Source organism: Bos grunniens, chromosome 3, assembly GCF_055505025.1.
Source record: "Bos grunniens cultivar Pamir isolate PY7600 chromosome 3, Bosgru_T2T1.0, whole genome shotgun sequence".
NCBI classification, from domain to species: domain Eukaryota; kingdom Metazoa; phylum Chordata; class Mammalia; order Artiodactyla; family Bovidae; genus Bos; species Bos grunniens.
The window spans coordinates 81,542,696-81,566,559 of NC_141167.1; the positions used below are offsets into that span (position 1 = coordinate 81,542,696).

General features: G+C 35.9%; 2 protein-coding genes across 7 annotated transcripts in view; both read left to right on the top strand.

The window, feature by feature from the left end:
- Nucleotides 1-21,608, top strand: part of RNPC3 (RNA binding region (RNP1, RRM) containing 3) — a 45,909-nt gene extending 24,301 nt beyond the window's left edge. For 2 of the 5 annotated variants that reach the window (XR_015161613.1, XR_015161609.1), the window contains 4 exons: nucleotides 354-426; nucleotides 1,429-2,131; nucleotides 2,924-2,991; nucleotides 20,571-21,608. Coding sequence is in view for 1 of the 5 variants with exons in the window: in XM_086394457.1 (XP_086250583.1) it covers nucleotides 354-413 (60 nt within the window). In the remaining 4 variants the exon portion in view is untranslated. Of the gene's footprint in view, nucleotides 1-353; nucleotides 427-1,428; nucleotides 2,132-2,923; nucleotides 3,121-20,570 lie in introns of those variants that run through there. The other 3 variants (XR_015161612.1, XR_015161611.1, XM_086394457.1) reach the window with 3 other exon arrangements.
- Nucleotides 2,062-23,864, top strand: part of LOC147375922 (alpha-amylase 2B-like) — a 72,732-nt gene continuing 50,929 nt past the window's right edge. Inside the window, exons 1-2 of one of the 2 annotated variants that reach the window (XM_086394458.1) lie at nucleotides 2,062-2,131; nucleotides 2,924-2,991. The gene's annotated coding sequence lies outside the window, so the exon portion shown is untranslated. The remainder of the gene's footprint in view (nucleotides 2,132-2,923; nucleotides 2,992-23,864) is intronic. The other variant, XM_086394461.1, reaches the window with a different exon arrangement.

Below are 23,864 nucleotides of genomic sequence, written 5' to 3' on the forward strand. Positions count from 1 at the left end.
TATTGTATTGTAATTCATATTTATGTTTAAGAATTTTAATAACAATATATCATTGATTAGCCATCGTGCTTTCTGCAGTTAATGCAATTTCAAACTAGAAATTAGTGGGATAAATGAAGGAGCAGAGGTATAGGTGTAAAAAATGACTATAAAAGAAAGGGAAAATTTTTTACTTCTCCCCCAGGTCATAGACAAGTAGGAGGCAGTCAAGAAATACTGACGAATGACTGAGTAGGAAGACAAATAGAGAAATTAAAAACTCTGCTCCTACCCTACATTAGGATGTTCTTGATAATTCTTTAGAAAAGATTCCTTTCATGTTTGTGAAGTTAACCTTAATTTTTAAATATTAGCAATTTGCTCGATCTGCTAGACCAAAACAAGATTCTAAAGAAGGAAAAAGAAAGTGTTAAAAATTAGTTAAAGGTAAGTGTGGCGATAACATACTAAAAGGACAAGACTTTCTTGAGAGAAAATTAAGAAAGGATAACAGCCTGAGTAATGTTTTTAAAGGATGCATCACTCTGACTGTCTAACTATGCTGTTAATTTTCATTAAACTTCACAATTATGCAATAAAGTTCATTTGTATGTAAAAAATTAAATTTGGACAGAATGAATTTTATAAGGGCAATGTATCTTTATTATTCTTAATTTACTTTCTTTTCTTAGAAAAAAAGAGTACTTCTTAAATTTTAACGTGTATTATAATCACCTAGAGAGCCTGATAAAACACAGATTATGGGGTTTCCTCTAACCCCTACACAGAATTTCTGATTCAGTAGGTCTGCAAGGGTGTTTGGCTTTGGGTAATCAATTTTCCTAGTTTTCCGGTGAATAAGAGATTTTCTAGGATACTGGACTTTTTAATGCTAACACTGGGAAGATGTCTGCCAAGTCAGGACAAATTGGTTACCCTTGGTGGGACCTGAGAATTTGCATTGCTAATTACTAATTGTCCTCCTCACAGAAATATGTCCATATTTTTTGGAATGAAGTATTTCAGCTTTAAAATAAGTAATTTTAATTCATAATTAAATAATTTCATAATTAAGAAGTGGTAAAATGAAGCACTTTATGTCAATGTTGATTTAAGAAAGATGAGTGGAACTATATTCATTTTGTTTTAAATCTTTCTGCTTTAGAATAATGAAGAACATGAATAAATGGGCCAAAATTATTGATGGTTAAGCTGAAAAAATTATATAAAGAAAGTTTTGCTAATGTTTATTCCTTTTGGGAAGCACCTTGAATATTTGAATTTTGTAATAAAGTATCTATACTGATATAGTCAGACAGATGTCTTACAAATACTTTAGAAGAACAGATGAAAATAAACCATTTTCTATGTGTTTAAAAAAAATTACTTGTAAATTTAACATGAAATATGAGAAAAAAAATTAAACTACATTCTGCTGTTCTTCTTTAGAAGCATCCCTGCGTAAATACTGCTGTAATACTGTCATACAAAGTGTATCCTTTCTTGTCGTATCCTTTTGGGGCAGTGTTTTTTTATTTTCATAGAAGTGTTTTGTCTCTCCCCAACCCACTGATCCAGCTTATGCAATAATTTTTCTTTTTAACAATGTACTGAAATTAAGTATTTCTAAATTATCTGTGTTGATTGAATAGATCTTTTATGTGGTTTTTAGATTTGTTGCTGAATTTTCTGTGCTATCCTTTAAGTTATGTAGTTTTTCCAGAGAAAGTTAGTGAATCAGGTCAACTTATTTACGTGGAGAATGGATACATTTGTTTTAACACAGATTTTATTCTTGCTTCTTCTATTTATGTATTTTCTAATTCAGTAACATAAATGCTTTCTCTTTCATGATACATGTGGTTTAGGCATTCTGTATAACCTATTATAAAATTTGGGGAAAAGGGTTTTTCCCCCCTATAAAAAGTACATGTGTTGAAATTTTAAATAACTGAATTTCAGTGTGAATTCCAAATAAGAGTAGCAGACATCTGAGGTTTTATTATTGAAATCTCCTTTGAGATAGCAACTAGAAGTATCTTTTTTCCCTTTCTTTTTCGAAACAAAAGGATTAAGAAAAGAGTAACAGAGAGGAGAAGACATAAAGTTGACTCAGGGTAGCACAATAAGTGGAAAGAAACAGTTCTGGAAGGTATGTAAGTGGTTTCCAGACCTGTTGATAATCAGAACTGCCCAAATAGTGGTTCTCAATTTTGGCTGCATATTAGAATGACTTGCAGAACTTAAAAAAAAAAAAAAACTAAAGAAAAATAATAAAAAGGGTTTCTTCCCAGAGTTTTGTTTTAATTGGCCTGGATTTCTGCATGGATATCAATATTTTCAAACCTCACAGAGTATTGGTTCTAATGTGCAACCAAGATTGAGAACCACTGAGGAAGGATTTTTATATGTTAAGATTCCTGGACTCTATCCTAGAACTGATAGATAAGAATCTCTGGAATCAGGACCAAGAATCTAATTTTCCCTTATTCTAAGGACTGACCAATTTGAATACTGCTTTGTTAGATTAAACTGATTACATGGATCCAAGATATCACCCTAGCCATCTAAACTTTTCTTAGTAGGAAAATACAGCATTGGAGTCTTTACATCCCTTTTCTTACTAATCCTACTAATAGTAGGATTTTCTTACTAAATCCTACTAATAGTACAATGAAAACAATGCAAAATTCTGTTAATCATTATCATTCAAAGATACAAAAAGCAGGAGATATTGAAATTGCTGTTGCTTTTTTCTCTTGACACAGTTAAATATTTGATTTTTTAATGTTATAAATCAGTTTACGTGCTGTTAGATAATTAAAATTTTCTTGCACTGACATGATTCACTAATTTTCCAAATATAAATGTTCTAGCTTTTAGTTATTTTAGAACTAGTGAACTGTTCAATAATCATTTTTAATGAATTTTTATGGTGTTTTAGGTTCCTTTTATCTCTCAAGTACTTTCCACCTTTGTGGAGATGAAATTGACCACCTGGACTATGGAACTGTGCGTAATAGCTTTTAAAGTGTATTTAAAAATTAAATCTATATGCATTTAAATCAGTTTATTAGAGATCTATCACATGTATTTTAATCATCTTCCTCATATAATAAATTATTTTCTTTCCAATTAAAATAATGATCTTAATTTTTCTTTGTTATTTATATGTTGAGGAAAGTATAATTTGATAATTACATAAATTTTTTATCAAGTAATTTTATAATACTAAATATAAATTTTCTTTTATGGTTACAAATATTGCCCTTTTTCATTCTTACTTGTATACTGATGCACTTAATACTTTTTTTTTAATAGTAATCTTATTTTTTGTAGTTATTCTCAGAGTAGTTTTACTTGGTTGAGTTTTGATGATTTTGATGTTGTTGTTTTGATTTTGTTTTTTCTCTTAAGTGGTGGGGGATTTTTCACAGGTTAGGGAATTTGTATACTTGCCCTAACAGGTTTTCATTGTTGTGTCTCCCAGTGTATCAGAATGTCACTCAATAAATTCTTCCTATATAAAATTATTCTGTTCCCTTAGTAAAATTAATTTCAGCTGTATGTTAAGTAGGAAACATTGATATGTTTTATTGAATTTGTTCTGGTTGATACTCTTCTGTGAGTATGTAGTAACAGTTTTACCTTAGAGCCACTTAGATCTTTGTTGGAATGATATTGTGTATCACAGCTTCTTCCCTTTTACTCATAGCTTTGTGAAGTAAGGTAAGTGAAAAGTTTAAAGGTAGGAAATAGAAGAATGGGATTTGAACCCTGGAACAATTTAATATTTAGATGTCAAGTGGTAAGAAAATGTAACTAAGAGTAGGTAAACCCAAATGAAGAAAGAAGCCCAGCTAGGAAGGAGTGATTAAATATGTTAGGTCTGTTGATGATGTAAGAAAGATGAGTTCCAAAGACAACTGTTAAGGAGTCTTGCTTTCTGAGGGAATAGTGAAATGGGTTGTTAATACAAGGGGATATAGTATCAAGAAGGTTTTGTTTTTATTTGCTAAAGATTGAAAATATAGCCGATTTGTATGGTGAAATGTAGTAGAGAAAAAACAGAGACATGATACAGGAGTGAGAGGAATGTCACTGGAACCATAGTTATGGTGTATAAATAGAAGAGTTAGTTTTAAAGATGGGTGTGTAAACAGCTCATTAATAGCAGTGGAAGGAAGGACAGATTATAAAGATCTAGATATTTGCAGTTTGGTATAGCTAATGGGAGCATATAAAATTTTTGTTGTATTTTCTCAGTAAATAGTAAGCAAGGTCATAAAGTAGAGGGAAGAACTCTTGGGGGAAAATGGATTGAAGAAAGAAGATATAGATATTTAGGGAAGTGAGAAAAAAATGCTTAGAGGGATTGCTGGATATTACTTAAAAAGTGCCTACTTGAAGTCCATGGTTGTTAATTTAATTGAGATCAGTCAATGTGGTTTTGTGTTTTTCCCAATTTAGCCTTTGTACTGCTATTGAGTAGACAGTCAGATTTTTAAAATTAGTATTTTCTCACATGAATATAACAAAAAGGGAGAAGGGGAAAAGTGTTGACATAATCAAAAGAATGATTATGAAGGATGGACATGGAAAGTAATTTGGTAATAAGCAAATTGAGAAAATGGAGTTTCAGGCACAATAGACAAATGGTATGATCCATTGAGATTGCAGTGTGGTTGAAGATGTGTTGTTATTTCTTAGAGGTAGGAAATTTGGGAGGTTGAAATAGAGTAAGGGACTGAGATTGAAAATATTAGAGCACAGTAATTAGTGACGTCTAGAATGTGAGTATGGTAGTTGAGTGAAAGTGAGGTTATGGAAAGAGATGAATTCAAGAAATTGAGAAACTTGGATTACAAAAGGATCATATGTGTTATTTGAAATTATCATTAATTATGATAGGAGTAGTGAGCCAAAAGCTAAATTATTCCTTGGAATGTGTGAGTTTGTCAGGTCTATGACAGTCCACTCCAGTATTTGTGCCTGGAGAATCCCATGGACGGAGAAGCCTGCAGGGCTACAGTCCCTGTGGTTGCAAAGAGTTGGACACAACTGAGTGACTAACACAAACTCTATCAAAAAAGAATATTTTTAAAAATCAACCTAAATAAAATCCTGGAGTACCTATCCTCCTGTAGTGTTAAGAATTTCACTCTTAATAGTTCACTGAAAAATAGTGTATTAAAGTTGTTTTACAGGTATAGGTTCAAAATTCAAATCTTGTGTCCATGCCTTAGTTTGCTTTATGACTTTTTCATTTTTTTTGCATCTTCCATGGGAATAATAAAAATGCCTAATTTGGGATTGTTTTAAAGTTGATTAGATGGATATAAAGTACTTACGTCTGATTGTGTGTGTGTGTGTGTATATATATATATAGAGAGAGAGAGGGAGTCACATTTTCAATAAATATTAGCTCTCATAAAGCGGTAGTTGTGGTGGTTCTCAACTCGCCTTGATATTGAAGGTGATAAAAAATTCTGAGATTTTCAGTAAAACATCAGTCATCTTTCCGCCTTAATTATCACTGAGATGCCCAGATTCTTCCTTGCCACACCAAGGGAGCAAGAGACTATTTGAAAAGTTTAGGATCTTTGGTGTCTAGAAATTATGGAGCTGGAGAAGTACTTACAGAGCAAGAGCCCAAATAGCTAGTGTGTCATTGGATTTTTCAGTTACTTTAAACAATAAGTACCTTTTTCCTTTTGCCAGAGAGATTTGGCACACTGGCCAAGTGTGGGTCAGACATGTCACCTCTGAGGCGAGAAGTGAAGTTTCATATAAACCATGTGAAATGAGAGTTGGGCTTGTTCTCTAAAGGAAAAGCATAGCATTGTAAAATCAGAAAAGAAACTTAGATATTAGGCAGCTAAAAACAAATGTTTTGCTACAAAAAATATACAGTATATAAAACTCTTTTTGCCATGTGATTGTTTTCCATTTATGCCTTTTACAAGGGCCTGGACTAGTGTAAAGCAAAGGAAATTCCTAGGGTGTAAAATTTAAGGAGGCATATACTTTCAAGTAATGCAAGTGCTCCTCACTGTACCCTAGTCATTAACAGAATTAGCATAATCCTGATTAGGTAAATCACCACATTAAAAAAAAAAATGGTAGCATACAAGTTGGGCTTTCCTGGTGGTTTGTAGTAAAGAATCTGCCTGGCAATACAGGAGACGTGGGTTCGATCCCTGGGTCAGGAACAGCCCCTGGAGAAGGAAATGGCAATCCACTCCAGTATTCTTGCCTGGGAAATCCCATGGATAGAGGAGCCTGGCGGGCTACTGTCCAAGAGGTTGCAAAAGAGTTGGACACAACTTAGCAACTAGACAACAACAGCAAAGCATACAAGTTGCTGGTTTAGATGATTTGGAAAGTATTTGCTGTGCAAGTGAAACTCCTTCAGAAACCAGTGTCTTGAGAGATTAAGTCTTTGAAATTTGAAAGGAAGTAAGACAAAGGAATCAATACCTATTAAAAGTACCTTTGTCTTTAAAGACATTGTACTGTTTATGTATAGTAGTTTGATCTTTAACACACTATAAGAAGAGAACACTTCCCTTTGTGAGTAATGAAGTTTTTTGATAAACTTCAACTGTAAATTAAGATACTTTATTACATTTAATTGTTTTTACTAATACATGTAAAGCAAAAGATAGTGACTTCAGTAGGACTGTTCAGTAGAGATGACAGCTAAACTACATGTGTTAGGCACATAAGAGAGAACTGATGATTCTCAGAAATAGAATTCCCACCCCCATGACTTAAGCTACTATATATTATACACTGGAATTTCCTGAAAGCAAACTATAATAGAGATACAGCATTCACACAAAGGATAGTATAGGGAATTTTAATTAAACAACCCAAGACTCACCAAATACTGAAAAAGTACAAGGAAAGAGAGATTCTGTACCCACTGAGCTTAAGCTTTATTACCATGGGGAAGAACTGGGAGATCAATTAATTAATTATGATTTAATATACAAAGATTTAAAGGGATGATATTTTAAAATATGGGGAGGGAGGAGGGTTCAGGATGGGGAACACATGTATACCTGTGGCAGATTCATTTTGATATTTGGCAAAACTAATACAATTATGTAAAGTTTAAAAATAAAATTAAAAAAAAATAAATAAAATATATGTGTATATTTATATGTATATCAGAAATCAGTAAAAGCGTATTTGACATTTTTTTTTTACATTATGGTATGGCATCAATATACCATTTCTCTAGTACTTATATACCAAGATCTTTGAAAATTTAAGAATTCCAGAAGAACATATGAACAGTTGATTAATTTCTTTATCATGAATCTTTTCAGAGCTTAGTATACATAAAATGTTATATATTATTTATGAAAACATTTAATATCTTTCTGTTGAAGAAGAATATGGAGGGGAAAGATTGAAATTTGGGTTGTTCTCTATATTGGATTTTTCTTTAAAAAAGATATTTGTATATTTTTCTAAATGTTAACATTATTAAATTTGGGTCTTGGGATATGGGATCTGTTACACTTTTTCACACTTTTCTGTATGACAAATATATCACCTCTTAAATGAAAAATAAAATAGTGAAACAGCTCTAATCCAGTGTTTCTTAGCCATTTTTTGTCCTTTTACCGCCATGAATTTTTAGACTTTTTTTTTTCCTAATCATCCTTATGAAATTTTAATACCACAGTATAATCTTGTCTCTTTTGGACTATTTGTGTATCTGTTCTTATGTTTTAAGAGTAAGGTTTTTCTTCCTGCACAACCCAGTGAACTAACCAGCAGTAGAATTTAGAAGATAATTATTCTTATTAGCGAACTAAGAATCTTAAATCATGCAATTCTCTGATCTTAGCTGAACAAAATCAGATATTGGTAACAAATATCTGAAAAAAATTCAAGTTTATAGATACTAAGTAATGCATTTCCATGTTATATGTATGGATCAAGATAGACTTTTTAAGAGAAATTAGGAAATACTTGAATGAAAATGAAAATACTACATCAGAATTAGGGAACTCCAGCTAAAAGGAGAGAATTTGGCATATTAGAAAAGAAGAAAAATAACAGATTTAACCTTCTACCATAAGGAACTGAAAAAGAATAAACAGAATGCAGAACAAGGAAATAATGAAAATAATTATAAATCAGTGAACTTGTAGACAGAAAAGAGTTGAAAATATTGGAAACAGAACTAGTTCCTGAGAAGATCAATTGAAAAAGTTCTAGCCTGAAGGCAAAGGAAAACCCCTCTTCCCTCTCAGGTTGTAAGAAAATGATTCTGGAGTATTTTTAGTAAATTTATTTCCATAAATATGACAACTTTGATGAAATGAGCTAACTTCCTGAAAGTATTAAATTAATTTGAGAAGCAGGTAACCTACTTCTCAACTCTGAATAACTCTGTACCTAATAAATTTACTTTGTAGTTAAAAGTTTCCCTGGAGGCCTGAAGGGCTTCACTTGTGAATTCTGCAAAACATTAAATGAAGAAACCAACAATACTGTACAACAAAACACTTCCAAATTCATGTTGAGATGCATGCATTACCTTGGTCATAAAAGAAAACTTTCTATTTCTTGTAAGTATAGATGCAAAAATCTGCAACAAAATATTAGCAAGTTGAATGAAGCCATATATAAAAAGGATTTAAATCATGACCAAGAGAACTTTATATTGGGAAAGGCAGTCTGTCGAACCTCTTGAGATCAATAAATGTAAATTATCCTGTTGACAGACTAAAGAAGAAAACGCATATGATCATCTTAATAAATGAAAGAAAAGCATTTGACAAAGCTAAATATCCATTCTTGGTAAAAACTCAGTGAACTGGGAATGGAAAAGAGCTTCCTTAAGCTGAAAAGTGTCCACAAAGTCTCCCAATTGTTCTTCAAAGTGAAGTCACTCAGTCGTGTCCCATTCTTTGTGACCCCATGAACTGTAGTCTAACAGGCTCCTCCATCCATGGGACTTTGCAGGCAGATGTACTAGAGTGGGTTGCAATTTCCTTCTCCAGAGGATCTTTGTGACCCAGGGATTGAACCTGGTTCTCTTGCATTGTAGGCAGATGCTTTGTCGTCTGAGCCACAGAGAAGTCCTAAAGGCTAAATGTTTTTCCCAAAAGTAAGGCGAAACAAGTCAAGGAAGGCCCCACTCATTACTATTCAACATCTCACTGACAGCCAGTTCATAAAATGAGAAACAGAAGAGTATACATATTGGAAATTAAGAAATAAAACTATTCCTATACAGAGGTGATATGATTGTTCATGTAGAAAATCCCAAAGATTTAAAGACTCCAACAATTGAGTTAAACAAGATTGTAAGATTAAAAGTAAATATGTAGAAGTCAGTAAATAAGCTAGCAATGAACTACTAAATCTTGAAAATTTTTTCTACAATTAACATTTGCAGTAGTACCAGAATTGAAATAATTAGGTATCAGTTCAGTTCAGTTCAGTCGCTCAGTCGTGTCCGACTCTTTGCGACCCCATGAATCGCAGCACCCCAGGCCTCCCTGTCCATCACCAACTCCGGAGTTCACTCAGACTCAGGTCCATCGAGTCAGTGATGCCACCCAGACATCTCATCCTCTATAGTCCCCTTCTCCTCCTGCCCCCAATCCCTCCCAGCATCAGGGTCTTTTCCAATGAGTCAACTCTTCGCATGAGGTGGCCAAAATACTGGGAGTTTCAGCTTTAGCATCATTCCTTCCAAAGAAATCCCAGGGCTGATCTTCAGAAGGGACTGGTTGGATCTCCTTGCAGTCCAAAGGACTCTGAAGAGTCTTCTCCAACACCACAATTCAAAAGCATCAATTCTTGGGCGCTCAGCTTTCTTCACAGTCCAACTCTCACATCCATACACGACCACTGGAAAAACCATAGCCTTGACTAGACGGACCTTTGTTGGCAAAGTAATGTCTCTGTTTTTCAATATGCTATTTAGGTTGGTCATAACTTTGCTTCCAAGGAGTAAGCGTCTTTTAATTTCATGGCTGCAATCACAACCTGCAGTGATTTTGGAGCCCCCAAAAATAAAGTCTGACACTGTTTCCCCATCTATTTCCCATGCAGTGATGGGACCAGAGCCATGATCTTCATTTTCTGAATGTTGAGTTTTAAGCCAACTTTTTCACTCTCCTCTTTCACCTTTGTCAAGAGGCTTTTGAGTTCCTCTTCACTTTCTGCCATAAGGGTGGTGTCATCTGCATATCTGAGGTTATTGATATTTCTCCCTGCAATCTTGATTCCAGCTTGTGCTTCTTCCAGCCCAGCATTTCTCATGATGTACTCTGCATGTAAGTTAAATAAGCAGGCTGACAATATACAGCCTTGACGTACTCCTTTTCCTATTTGGAACCAGTCTGTTGTTCCATGTCCAGTTCTAACTTGCTTTCTGACCTGCATATAGGTTTCTCAAGAGGCAGGTCAGGTGGTCTGGTATTCCCATCTTTCAGAATTTTCCACAGTTTATTGTGATCCACACAGTCAAAGGCTTTGGCATAGTCAGTGATCAGAAATAGATGTTTTTCTGGAGCTTTCTTGCTTTTTCGATGATCCAGTGGTTGTTGGCTCTTTGGTTTCTGATTCCTCTGCTTTTTCTAAAACCAGCTTGAGTATCTAAGTCTACCAAAATGTGTACTAGACACTTATGCCAAAGGCCCTTCCCCAAATTTTGATAAAAAATAAAGACCTAAGTAAATAGAGAACTATACTGTATACATGACCTGAAAGAGTCATGATTATTGTGATGTCACCTCAAATAGATTCATTTCAAATTGAAAATCGTAGCAGGATAATTTGTTGATATTGCTAAACTGACTTTCAGAGCTCTTTGGAAAAACAGCAACCAGAATGTCCAGCACAATTTAAAAAAACAAAACAATTATATGACTTGTTACATACTTCTAAGGTTTATTATAAACCTAGAATAGCAGTGTATTTGGCAGAAGGATAGATGCATAGATCACTGAAATAGAAAAGTCCACAAGTAGACCCACACGTGTATGGCACATTAATTTTTGACAAAAATGAGAAGACAGTTCAGTGGAGAGGATTGCTATTTAAATATAAGATGTTGGAATAATTGGACACCTATACCCCCCCCCCCCACACACACACACAAAAGGGAAACCTTTAAAAAATTTCTCTCACACAAAATTTGAAATACAGACCAAAAGTTACAGGAAAAAATATCTGTGTGACATTGCTTACACAAGGAATTCCTGTATACAACACCAAAAGTTTTCTCCATTGAAAATAAAGATAAATTAGATGTCATCCAATAAAAATCTTATTCAGAAGATGCTATGAAAAATAAAGAGGCAGTCACACACTGGGGACAGTCTTTGGGGAGCATATATTTGACAAAAGAATATCCAGGATATATATAAATAACTAAAAATAAAAATGAACAATAAATTTGTAAACACCAAAGATTTACAGATGACAAATAAGCACATGAAATGATGCTTCACATCATCATCCATTCAGTTCAGTCGTGTCCAACTCTGCAACCCCATGAACTGCAGCACACTAGGCCTCCTTGACCATCACCAGCTCCTGGAGTTTACCCAAACTCATGTCCATTGAGTTGGTGATGCCGTCCAACGATCTCATCCTCTGTCGTCCCCTTCTGCCCTCAGTCTTACCCAGCATCAGGGTCTTTTCCAATGAGTCAGCTTTTTGCATCAAGTGGCCAAACTATTGGAGTTTCAGCTTCAACATCAGTCCTTCCAGTGAACACCCAGGACTGATCTCCTTTAGGATGGACTGGTTGGATCTCCTTGCAATCCAAGAGACTCTCAAAAGTCTTTTCCAACACCACAGTTCAAAAGCATCAATTCTTTGGCCCTCAGCTTTCTTATAGTCCAACACTCATATCCATACATGACTACTGGAAAAACCATAGCCTTGACTAGATGGACCTTTGTTGACAAAGTAATGTCTCTGCTTTTCACATGCTGTTTAGTTTGGTCATAACTTTTTTTCCAAGGAGTAAGCGTCCTTAAATTTCATGGCTGCAGTCACCATCTGCAGTGATTTTGGAACCTTCCAAAATAAAGTCTGCCACTGTTTCCCATCTATTTGTCATGAAGTGATGGGACCAGATGCCATGATCTTAGTTTTCTGAATGTTGAGCTTTAAGCCAACTTTTTCACTCTCCTCTTTCACCTTCATCAAGAGGCTCTTTAGTTCCTCTTTCTGCCAGAAGGGTGGTGTCATCTGCATACCTGAGGTTATTGATATTTCTCCTGGCAATCTTGATTCCAGCTTGTGCTTCTTCCAGCCCAGCGTTTCTCATGATGTACTCTGCATATAAGTTAAATAAGCATAGTGACAATATACAGCCTTGATGTACTCCTTTTCCTATTTGGAACCAGTCTGTTGTTCCATGTCCAGTTCTAACTGTTGCTTCCCGACCTGCATACATGTTTCTCAAAAGGCAGGTCAGGTGGTCTGGTATTCCCATCTCTTTCAGAATTTTCCACAGTTTATGGTGATCCACACAGTCAAAGGCTTTGGCATAGTCAATAAAGCAGGAATAGATGTTTTTCTGGAACTCTTACTTTTTTGATGATCCAACGGATGTTGGCAATTTGATCTATTTAGACAAATACAAAATACAACCACAATAAGATGGCATCACACACCTATTAGAGTGGCTTAAAATACACTCTGATAGTACTAAGATTAGTCAAGAATGTGGAGCAACTACAGCTTTCATACATTGCTAGTGAAATTACAAAATGGTACAACCTGTTTTACAAAACAGTTTGAGGAAGTTTGTAGTAATGTTAACATGTGACCTATCCACCACACTTCTGAGTATTTATCTAAGAACAACGAAAACTATGTTCACACAAAAATCTATACCTAAGAGTTTTCTGGGAAGATGATGGAGTAGGAAGTACCAGGAGTCCAACCTAACACCTAATATAGTTGCACCAGAGTCACTATTTTGGAATTCTGGAGTCTAGGGCTTGCAACTTCCAGACGAAGCCTTGGACAATAAATTGTAGTTAATTTAGGCCAGTTTCAGCTCTTAGCATAGTAATAGCAACCAGTTTCCCAACCCCAACCATGTGGCAGGCATCCATATATGTATCCTGGAGCACCTTGCTGATAGGAGTCAAGGTGGGCAAAGAGAACACTGAACTCTTAAATATTGAGGGATCTATGCCATAATTGTTTATGCCACTTTTGATCACAGAGGTGCAGAGATTGGCAGTCATAGCTGTTATACCTCCCACGTTTGTAAGCCATATATCCTATCTCTACCACCCCCAGTGAAGTGACTTACAGGGGAATAATAAGCCAGGTCCCCCCCTTTTCCTTTCCTCTTTAGTTTTCCCACTTTGGAGAGTCAGACATGCTTAAAGACTAGGACATTCCAAAAAACTGCACATATGGGGAAGATTAGAAATTGACCACTAAACCCAGGGAAAGGGTAAAAAATATGAGAAGACTTTGATTTTACAATTCAGGTTGATCCTTAACACAGATACAGCATGCAATAATTTAAAAACCAAAAACAATAACCAATGAGCAAACTGTAGAAGGGGGAGAATCTGAACTCCAGAGTTAACATAATGTAAAATCAAGTGACTAGTTTTCAACAAAAGAAAAATTTACAAGGCACACAAAGGAACAGGAAAATTTGAGTGATTCAAAGGAAAATAATGTATGGAAACTGTTCCTGAAGAAGATCTGATGGTAGATATACTAAGCAAAGAGTAAAATAACTGTTCTAAAGATGCCCAAGAGACTAACAGAAGATGTGGAGGAAGTAAAAGCAAAGCAATTTATGAATAAATGGCAGTATCAATAGATAGGAAACCTAAAAATCAAATATTTTTAGAGCTGAAAAGTACAATAACTGAAACAGAGAATTCACTAGAGGAATGCCCAGGAGATTTGAGTATGCAGAAGAAAGAATCAGTGTACACCAGACAAAAAATATAGGACAATGAAAATTATCAAATTTGAGGAACAATCCAAAGATTGAAGAAAAATGAACATAGGCTAAGTGTCCTGTGGAAAGCCATCAAGCAGGCCAGCAGGCACACTGAATCACAGGAGAGACAGAAAGAGAATAATTGAGGAAGTAATAGCTGAAAACAAATCTGATGAAAGTTATGAATATAAATATCCAAGAAGTTCAGTGAATTCCAAGTAAAACTGACTCAAAAGTCCATATCAAGACATAATAAAATTGCATAAGACAGAGAAGTGAATACCCACATAAAAGGGATTCTCAAAAATTATCAGAAGATTTTCCATCAGGAACTTGGGAGGCCAAAAGAAGTGGGCTGATATAAAGTGCTAAAAGAAGAAAAATTCAACTAGGAATTTCCTATCTGGCAAGACCATTTTGTTTGTTTTTTTCTCTTCAAAAGTGAAGGAGATATTGACATTCCTACATAAAGCTCAGAGAGTTTACCACTAGACTTTCCTTGCAAGAAATGCTCATGAAAATCTTGCAAGGGTCAAATGAAAGGACACTAGATCATAACTAAAGTCATATGGAGAAATGCAGAGCATAATAAAGAGAAATATAGGAACAATTATAAAAGCTAATATTGTAAAAGTGTTCAGTTACTACATTTGTTATCTACAGGATTTAATAGACTAATACATTGAATAGACAATGTTTAGTCAATACGTTTGTTTTATTGTAATTATGGTCTGTAAATCTACATGTTTTCTACTTCATTTAAGGGACTAATGAATTTAAAATAGTTGTTTATGTTTAGGGGCACACAGTGTATAAAGATTTAATTCAGGGAACCTCAATGACTGAAGACTGGAAACAGAAGTGTAAAGACATTTTTTGTATGTTATTGAAGCTAAGCTAGTATAAAATGAATTAGAATTTATAACTAGTATGTTAAGTGTAAACTCCATGGTAACCACAAGGAAAAGAGCTATAAAATACACACATAAAAAAATGAAGAAGTATTTAAACCTTTTACTACCAAAAAATGTCAACGTAAAAGACACTGTGGTGCTGGAGTGGTGGCAGTGTGGCACTGAGCGAATTTGAAGAGATACCCCACATCCAAGGGCAAAGGGGAAACCCCAGCAAGATGGTAGGAGGGGTGAAATCACATTTAGACTCTAACCCCATACCTGCCAAAGATGCTCAGAGGGATCAAACATGCTTTGTGTGCACCAGAACACAGAGACTGAGACAGAACAGTCTTTGAGTATCTTCTGAGGAGACACATCACAGAAAAATAACCAGTCTGATCACATGGACCACAGCCTTGTCTAAATAAAACTATGAGCCATGCCATTCAGGGCCACCCAAGATGGATGGGACATGGTGGAGAATTCTGATAAAACGTGGTCCACTGGAGAAGGGAATGGCATACCACTTCAGTACTCTTACCTTGAGAACCCTATGAACAGTATGAAAAGGCAAAAAGCAAGGACACTGAAAGATGAACTCCCCAGGACAGTAGGTGCCCAATATGCTACTGGAGATCAGTGGAGATATAACTCCAGAAGGAATGAAGAGATGGAGCCAAAGCAAAAACAACACCCAGTTGTTGATGTGGCTGGTGATGGAAGTAAAGTCTGATGCTATAAAGAGCAATATTGCATAGGAACCTGGAATGTTAGGTCCATGAATCAAGGCAAATTGGAAGTGATCAATCAGGAGATGGCAAGAGTGAACATTGGCATTTTAGGAATCAGCAAACTAAAATGGACTGGAATGGGTGAACTTAACTCAGATGACCATTATATCTACTACTGTCAGCAAGAATCCCTTAAAAGAAATGGAGTAGCCATAGTTAGCAAGAGTCCAGATGCAGTACTTGGATGCAGTCTCAAAAAATACAAAAGGATTTCTGTTCATTTCCAAGGCAAACCATTAAATATCACAGTAATCCAAGTCTATGTCCCGACAAGTAATGCTGAAGAAGCTGAAGTTGAATGTTTCTATGAAGACCTACAAGACCTTTTAGAACTAACACCCAAAAAAGATGTCCCCTTCATTACAGGGAAGTGGATGCAAAAGCAGGAAGTCAAGAATTCCCTGGATTAACAGGCAAATTTGGTCTTGGAGTACAGAATGAAGCAGGGCAAAGGCTAATAGAGTTCTTCGAAGAGAATGCACTGGTCATAGCAAACACCCTCTTCCAACCACACAGGAGAAGACTCTACACATGGACATCACCAAGTGGTCAATAGTGAAATCAGATTGGTTATATTATTTGCAGCATTGGAGAAGGAAACAGCAACCCACTCCAGTGTTTTTGCCTGGAGAATCCCAGGGACGGGGGAGCTTGGTGGGTTGCCATCTATGGGGTCGCACAGAGCCGGACACGACTGAAGCGACTTAGCAGCAGCAGCAGCAGCATGCAGACGCTCTATACAGTCAGCAAAAACAAGACTAGCAGTTGACCGTGCCTCAGATCATGAACTCATTATTACCAAATTCAGACTTAAATTGAGGACAGTAGGGAAAACTGCTAGACTATTCAGGTATGACCTAAATCAAATTGCTTAAAATTATACAGTGGAAGTGACAAATAGATTCAAGGAATTAGATCTGATAGACAGAGAGCCTGAAGAACTATGGGTGGAGGTTTGTGATATTGTACAGGATACAGGGATCAAGACCATCCTCAAGAAAAATAAATACAAAAAAGCAAAAGGCTATCTGAGGAGGCCTTACAAATAGCTGTGAAAAGAAGAGAAGTGAAAAGGAAAGATACACCCATTTGAATGCAGAGTTCCAAAGAATAGCAAGGAGAGGTAAGAAAGCCTTCCTCAGTGATCAATGCAAAGAAATAGAGAAAGACAATAGAATGGGAAAGACTAGAGATCTCTTCAAGAAAATTAGAGATACTAAGGGAACTCTTCATGCAAATATGGGCACAATAAAGGACAGAAATGGTATGGACCTAACAGAAGCAGAAGATATTAAGAAGAGGTGACAAGAATACATGGAAGAAGTATACAAAAATGATCTTTATGACCCAGATAACCAAGATGGTTTTTTCACTCACCTAGAGCCAGACATCCTGGAATGTGAAGTCAAGTGGGCCTTAGGAAGCATCACTAGAAACAAAGCTAGTGGAGGTAATGGATTCCAGTTGAGCTGTTTCATATCCCAAAAGATGATGCTGCGGAAGTGCTGCACTCAATATGTCACCAAATTTGGAAAACTCAGCAGTGGCCAAAACTGGAAAAGGTCAGTTTTCATTCCAATCCCAGAGAAAGGCAATGCCAAAGAATGCTCAAACTACTGCACAATTGCACTCATCTCATGCTAGCAAAGTAATGCTCAAAATTCTCCAAGTCAGGCTTCAACAGTACGTCAATGGTGAATTTCAAGATGATCAAGCTAGATTTAGAAAAGGCAGAGGAACCTAGATCAAATTGCCAACATCTGTTGGATCATCAAAAAAGCAATAAAGTTCCAGAAAAGCATCTACTTCTGCTTTATTGACTATGCAAAAGCCTTTGATTGTGTGGATCACAATAAACTGTGGAATGTTCTTCCAGAGATTGGAATACCAGACCACCTGACCTGCCTCCTGAGAAATCTGTATGCAGGTCAAGAAGCAACAGTTAGAACTGGACATTGAACAACAGACAGGTTCCAAATCGGGAAAGGAGTATGTCAAGGCTGTATATTGTCACCCTGCTCATTTAACTTATATCCGGAGTACATCATGAGTAATGTTGGACTGGATGAAGCACAAGCTGGAATCAAGATTGCTGGAAGAAATATCAATAACCTCAGATATGCAGATGACACCACCCTTATGGCAAGAAAGTGAAGAACTAAGGAACCTCTTGGTGAAAGTGAAATAGGAGAGTGAAAAAGTTGGCTTAAAACTCAGCATTCAGAAAACTAAGATCGTGGCATCAGGTCCCATCACTTCGTGGCAAATGGAGAAACGATGGAAACAGTGAGAGACTTTATTTTGGGGGGCTGCAAAATCACTGCAGATGATGACTGCAGCCATGAGATTAAAAGACGCTTGCTCCTTGGAAGAAATGTTATGACTAATCTAGACAGCAAATTAAAAAATAGAGACATTAGTTTTCCAACGAAGATCTGTCTAGTCAAAGCTATGGTTTTTTCAGGAGTCATGTATGGATGTGAAAGTTGGACTATAAAGAAAGCTGAGCACCGAACAATTGATGTGTTTGAACTGTGGTGTTGGAGAATATCTTGAGAGTCCCTTGGACAGCATGGAGATCCAACCAGTCAATCCTAAAGGAAGTCAGTCCTGGGTGTTCATTGGAAGGACTGATGCTGAAGGTGAAACTCCAGTTCTTAGGCCTCTTGATGTAAAGAACTGCTGCTGCTGCTAAGTCACTTCAGTTGTGTCTGACTCTGTGCGACCCCATAGATGGCAGCCCACCAGGCTTCCCCGTCCCTGGGATTCTCCAGTCAAGAACACTGGAGTGGGTTGCCATTTCCTTCTCCAATGCATGAAAGTGAAAAGTGAAAGTGAAGTCACTCAGTCGTGACCGACTCCTATCGACCGCGTATACTGCAGCCTACCAGGCTCCTCCATCCATGGGATTTTCCAGGCAAGAGTACGGGACTGGGTTGCCATTGCCTTCTCTGGATGTAAAGACCCTGATGCTGGAAAAGATTGAAGGTTGGAGGAGAAGGGGATAGCAAAGGATGAGATAGTTGGATGGCATCACGCACTCAATGGACATGAGTTTGAGCAAACTCCAGGAGTTGGTGATGGACAGGGAAGCCTAGTGTGCTGCAGTCCATGCAGTCACAAAGAGTTGGACACAACTGAGCGACTGACCTAAACTGAAAAGTCACTAAAGGAATTAATGAGCTGCCCCCCACCTTAAAACAACAACTATGAGGCATATAGTAAGCAAGCAAAATAATAGTCTCTTTAAAGTATAAATGAATTAAACTCTCCCAGCAAAACACCAAGATTGAGAAAATGGATTTAAACACTGGAATCCACTGTGTACTCTAACTACAACAGTCACTTCAGATCCAAAGGCCAAATAGTTTGAAATTTTGAAAATAATACTCCATGCAAATAATAAGCAAAAAAGTTCAGGTGTGGCTGTATTAAAATAGACATATACAAAATAGACAAAGTCTAAAAAGTTGGAAGAAACAAAAACATTAATGCAAATTTCAATAGAGAAAAATGATATTATAATTATTTACATGCCTACTGACAGATTGTCAAAATATATGAATCAAAAACTGACAGTTGGAAGAGAATAATAGATAATTCTACAATAATAGTTGGAAACTCCTGGGCTCTGGTAATGATAATGTGTAGTTCAGTTAAACAGAAGTAAGGAAATAAATGACTAAGTAACTCCCTGCCTAACAGCCATATACAGAACACCATAGCCAACAATAGCATACATGTTTATCTCAAGTGTCCATGGAACATTTTCCAGAATAGACCATATGTCTGGCCACAGATTAAGTTTCAATAGATTTGTAAAAAGATGTATAAAGTATCTTCTCCAACTACAATGGGATAATGTTAGAAATAAATAAAGGAGGAAAACTGGAAAATCCACACTATTGTTGAAATTAAACAGTACACTGTTGAACAACTAGTGGGTCAAAGAAATTACATGGGAAATTAGGAAGTACTTAGAAACAAAAACAGAAACGCAACATGCCAAAACTATTGTTCATCGCTAAGCTGTGTCCAACTCTTTGTGACCCTATGAACTGCAGCACAACAGGCTTCACTGTTCTTTGTTATCTCCTGGAATTTGTGCAAACTCATGTCCATTGAGTCAGTGATGCCGTCCAACCATTTCATCCTCTGTCACCCCCTTCTTCTCTTGCCCTCAATCTTTCCCAGAATCAAAATCTTTTCCAGTGAATCAGCTCTTCTCATGAGGGAGCAAAATTACTGGAGCTTCAGCTTCAGCATTAGTCCTTCCAATGAATATTCAAGGGTTGATTTCCTTTAAGATTGACTGGTTGCTTTGACCAAAACTATGGGATGTATCAAAAGTAGTGCTTAGAGGAGATTTTATAGTTAGAATCACTAACATTAAAAAACAAAGATTTCAAATCAATGAGTTAGCTTTATAACTTTAAAGGACTAGAAAAAGAAGAACAAACTAAACCCAACGTAGGAACATAATAAAAATTAGAGTGGAGATAAGTGAAATAAGGAATTTAAAAAATTGAGAAAATCAATAGAACCAAAAGTTGATTGCTCAAAAACAAAATTGACAAACCTATACCTATAGTGATAAAGGAAAAAAAAAAATCACTAAAATCTGAAATGAAATTGGAGACATTCTACATTACAGATTCTATAGAAATAAAAAGGACTGTAAAAGTACTGTAATAATTCTCCACTAATGAAATATATAACTAGATAAAATGGACAAATTCCTAGAAACACAAACTTACTAAAGACTAAACTGCAAAGAAATAGAAATTCTGAATAGACCTGTAACTAGGACAGAGATTGAATCAGTGATCACAAATCTCCCAACAAAGATAAGCCTTGAGCCTTATGGCTTCACTATTGATTTCTGGCAAGCATTTAAGGAATAATTCAAACTGATTTTTCTTAAACTTTTCACAGAAATTGAAGAGGAAGGAAAGGTTCCTGATTGATTCCATGAGACCAATATTACCCTAATATCAAATAAAGAGAAAGACACTTCAAATAAAGAAGACTGCAGGCCATATCCCTTTGGTTCAACACTGATGCAAAACTCCTTAAAAGGAGCATATTAAAAAGATTTTACATCATGACCATAAGGGATCTATACTGGAATATAAGGATGGTTCAGCATTGAAAGTCTATCAAACCTAACAGAATGAAGGACAAAAACTACACTATCATCTTAATTGACAGAAAATAATTTGACATAATTCAATATACTTTCATGATAAAAGCATTCAACGAACTGGGAACAGAGGAAACTACCTCAGTATAATAATATTCTTAAATGAAAAACTCATAGCATCATACTCCATGGCAATAGACTTTGAAAGCATTTCCACTAAGAACCAAAACAAGTCAAGGAAGCCCACTGTTGCCACTTTTGTTCAACGTAGTGCTAAAAGTTGTACCCAGAGCAATCTGGCAAGAAAAGAATAAAAAGGATTCAAAGTGAAAAGGAAGAAGTAAATTATGTCTGTTCACAGATGATCTTTTTTTTTTTTTTTCCAGCTTTAGGGAGATATAGTTGACATATAAAATTCTAAAAGTATACAACACAGTGATTTAACATATGTATACACTGGAAAAGAATATCCACATTGATTTATTTCACACATCCATCATACCACATATTTTTGTTTCATTTTCTATTTTAATGAGAACATTTAAGTACTACTCTTTTGCTGCTGCTGCTGCTAAGTTGCTTCAGTCATGTCTGACTCTGTGCAACCCCAGAGACAGCAGCCCACCAGGCTCCCCCATCCCTGGGATTCTCCAGGCAAGAACACTGGAGTGGGTTGCCATTTCCTTCTCCAACTACTCTCTTAGCAAATTTTAATTATAGATTACATTGTTACCAACTATAGTCATTATACATCATGTCCTTAGTCCTTATTCATTTTATAACAAAGTCTGTAACCTTTACCAACCTTGCTCTACTTCCCACCACCCAGCCCCTGGCAGCCACTTTCCTACTCTCTGGATATGAGCTTAACTTTTTTTTTTTAAATAGAAATGATACCATGCAGTATTTGGTTGTCTTCTGTCTGGTTTCTTTAATGCCTCCAAGCTCATTCACACACAGTGAAATATTATGCATAAGTGTATGTATTCATGTGTGTGTGTGCATACATATATACGTATATCATGTTTTCTTGATCCATTGATTTGTTGATGGCCCTGTAGGTTCTCTTGCAATGAACATAGTAGTACAGATACCTCTTCTAAATAATGTTTTTTTGTTTTTTGTTTTACTTTGAATATATACTAAAAAGTGGAATTAGTGGATCATATAGTAGATAGATTTTAATTTTTTGAGGAATTCTCATGCTGTTCTTCATAGTGACTACCAGTTTACATTTCCACCTGCAGAGTATAAGCCTTCTCTTTTGTTCACATTCTTGCTGGCATTTCTTATCTCTTTCCTTTTTGATGATAGTCATACAAACAGGTGTAAGGTGGGTGATCTCATTGTGATTTTGGTTTGCATTTTTCTGTTGATTGGTTATGTTGAACGTCTTTTCATGTACCTGTTGCACATTGTATGTCTTATTTGGAAAAAAAAAAATCTGTTCCAGTCCTTTGCCTATTTTGAAATTGTTTTTTTTTTTTTTCTATTGAATTGTAGATACGATCTTATTTAGAAAACCCTGAAGATCCCCCCACACACACACACAAAATCAACATACAAAAATCAGTTGCATTTCTATACATGAATAATGAACAATATGAAAAGGACTGATCAATCTGTACATGGAAACAATTCAGTTTACAATAGCATGAAAGTAAGACCAGAAACTATAAAACTCCTAGAAGAAAACATAGGCAAAACACTCTCTGACATAAACCACAGCAGGATCCTCTATGACCCACCTCCCAGAGTAGTGGAAATAAAAGCAAAAATAAACAAATGGGACCTAATTAAACTTAAAAGCTTTTGCACAACGAAGGAAACTATAAGCAAGGTGAAAAGACAGCCTTCAGAATGGGAGAAAATAATAGCAAATGAAGCAACTGACAAAGAATTAATCTCAAAAATATACAAGCAACTCCTGCAGCTCAATTCCAGAAAAATAAACGGCCCAATCAAAAAATGGGCCAAAGAACTAAACAGACACTTGTCCAAAGAAGACATACAGATGGCTAACAAACACATGAAAAGATGTTCAACATCACTCATTATCAGAGAAATGCAAATCAAAACCACAATGAGGTACCATCTCACGCAGGTCAGAATGGCTGCTACCCAAAAGTCTACAAGCAGTATATGCTGGAGAGGGTGTGGAGAAAAGGGAACCCTCTTACACTGTTGGTGGGATGCAAACTAGTACAGCCACTATGGAGAACAGTGTGGAGATTCCTTAAAAAAACTGGAAATAGAACTGCCATATGACCCAGCAGTCCCACTGCTGGGCATACACACCGAGGAAACCAGAATTGAAAGAGACGTGTACCCCAATGTTCACTGTAGCACTGTTTATAACAGCTAGGACATGGAAGCAACCTAGATGTCTATCAGCAGATGAATGGATAAGAAAGCTGTGGTACATACACACAATGGAGTATTACTCAGCCATTAAAAAGAATACACTTGAATCAGTTCTAATGAGGTGGATGAAACTGGAGCCTATTATACAGAGTGAAGTAAGCCAGAAGGAAAAACACCAATACAGTATACTAATGCATATATATGGAATTTAAAAAGATGATAATGATAACCCTATATGCGAGACAGCAAAAGAGACACAGATGTATAGAACAGTCTTTTGGACTCTGGGAGAAGGCAAGGGTGAGATGATTTGAAAGAATAGCATTGAAACATGTAAATTATCATATGTGAAACAAATTGCCAGTCCAAGTTCAATGCATGAGACAGGGTGCTCAAGGTGCACTGGTGCACTGAGATGACCCAGAGGGATGGGATGGGGAGGGAGGTGGGTGGGGTTTCAGGATGGGGAACACATGTACATCCATGGCTAATTCATGTCAATGTATGGCAAAACCACTACAATATTGTAAAGTAATTAGCCTTCAATTAAAATAAATAAATTTAAAAAATAGCATGAAAGTGAATAAAATGCTTAGGAATTAATGAAGAAGATGAAAGACTTGTATAGTAATAACTATAAAACATTGCTGATAGAAATAAATAAATGGAAACAAATCCCATATTTATGGATTGGAAGATCTAATGGTGTTGAAATATAAATT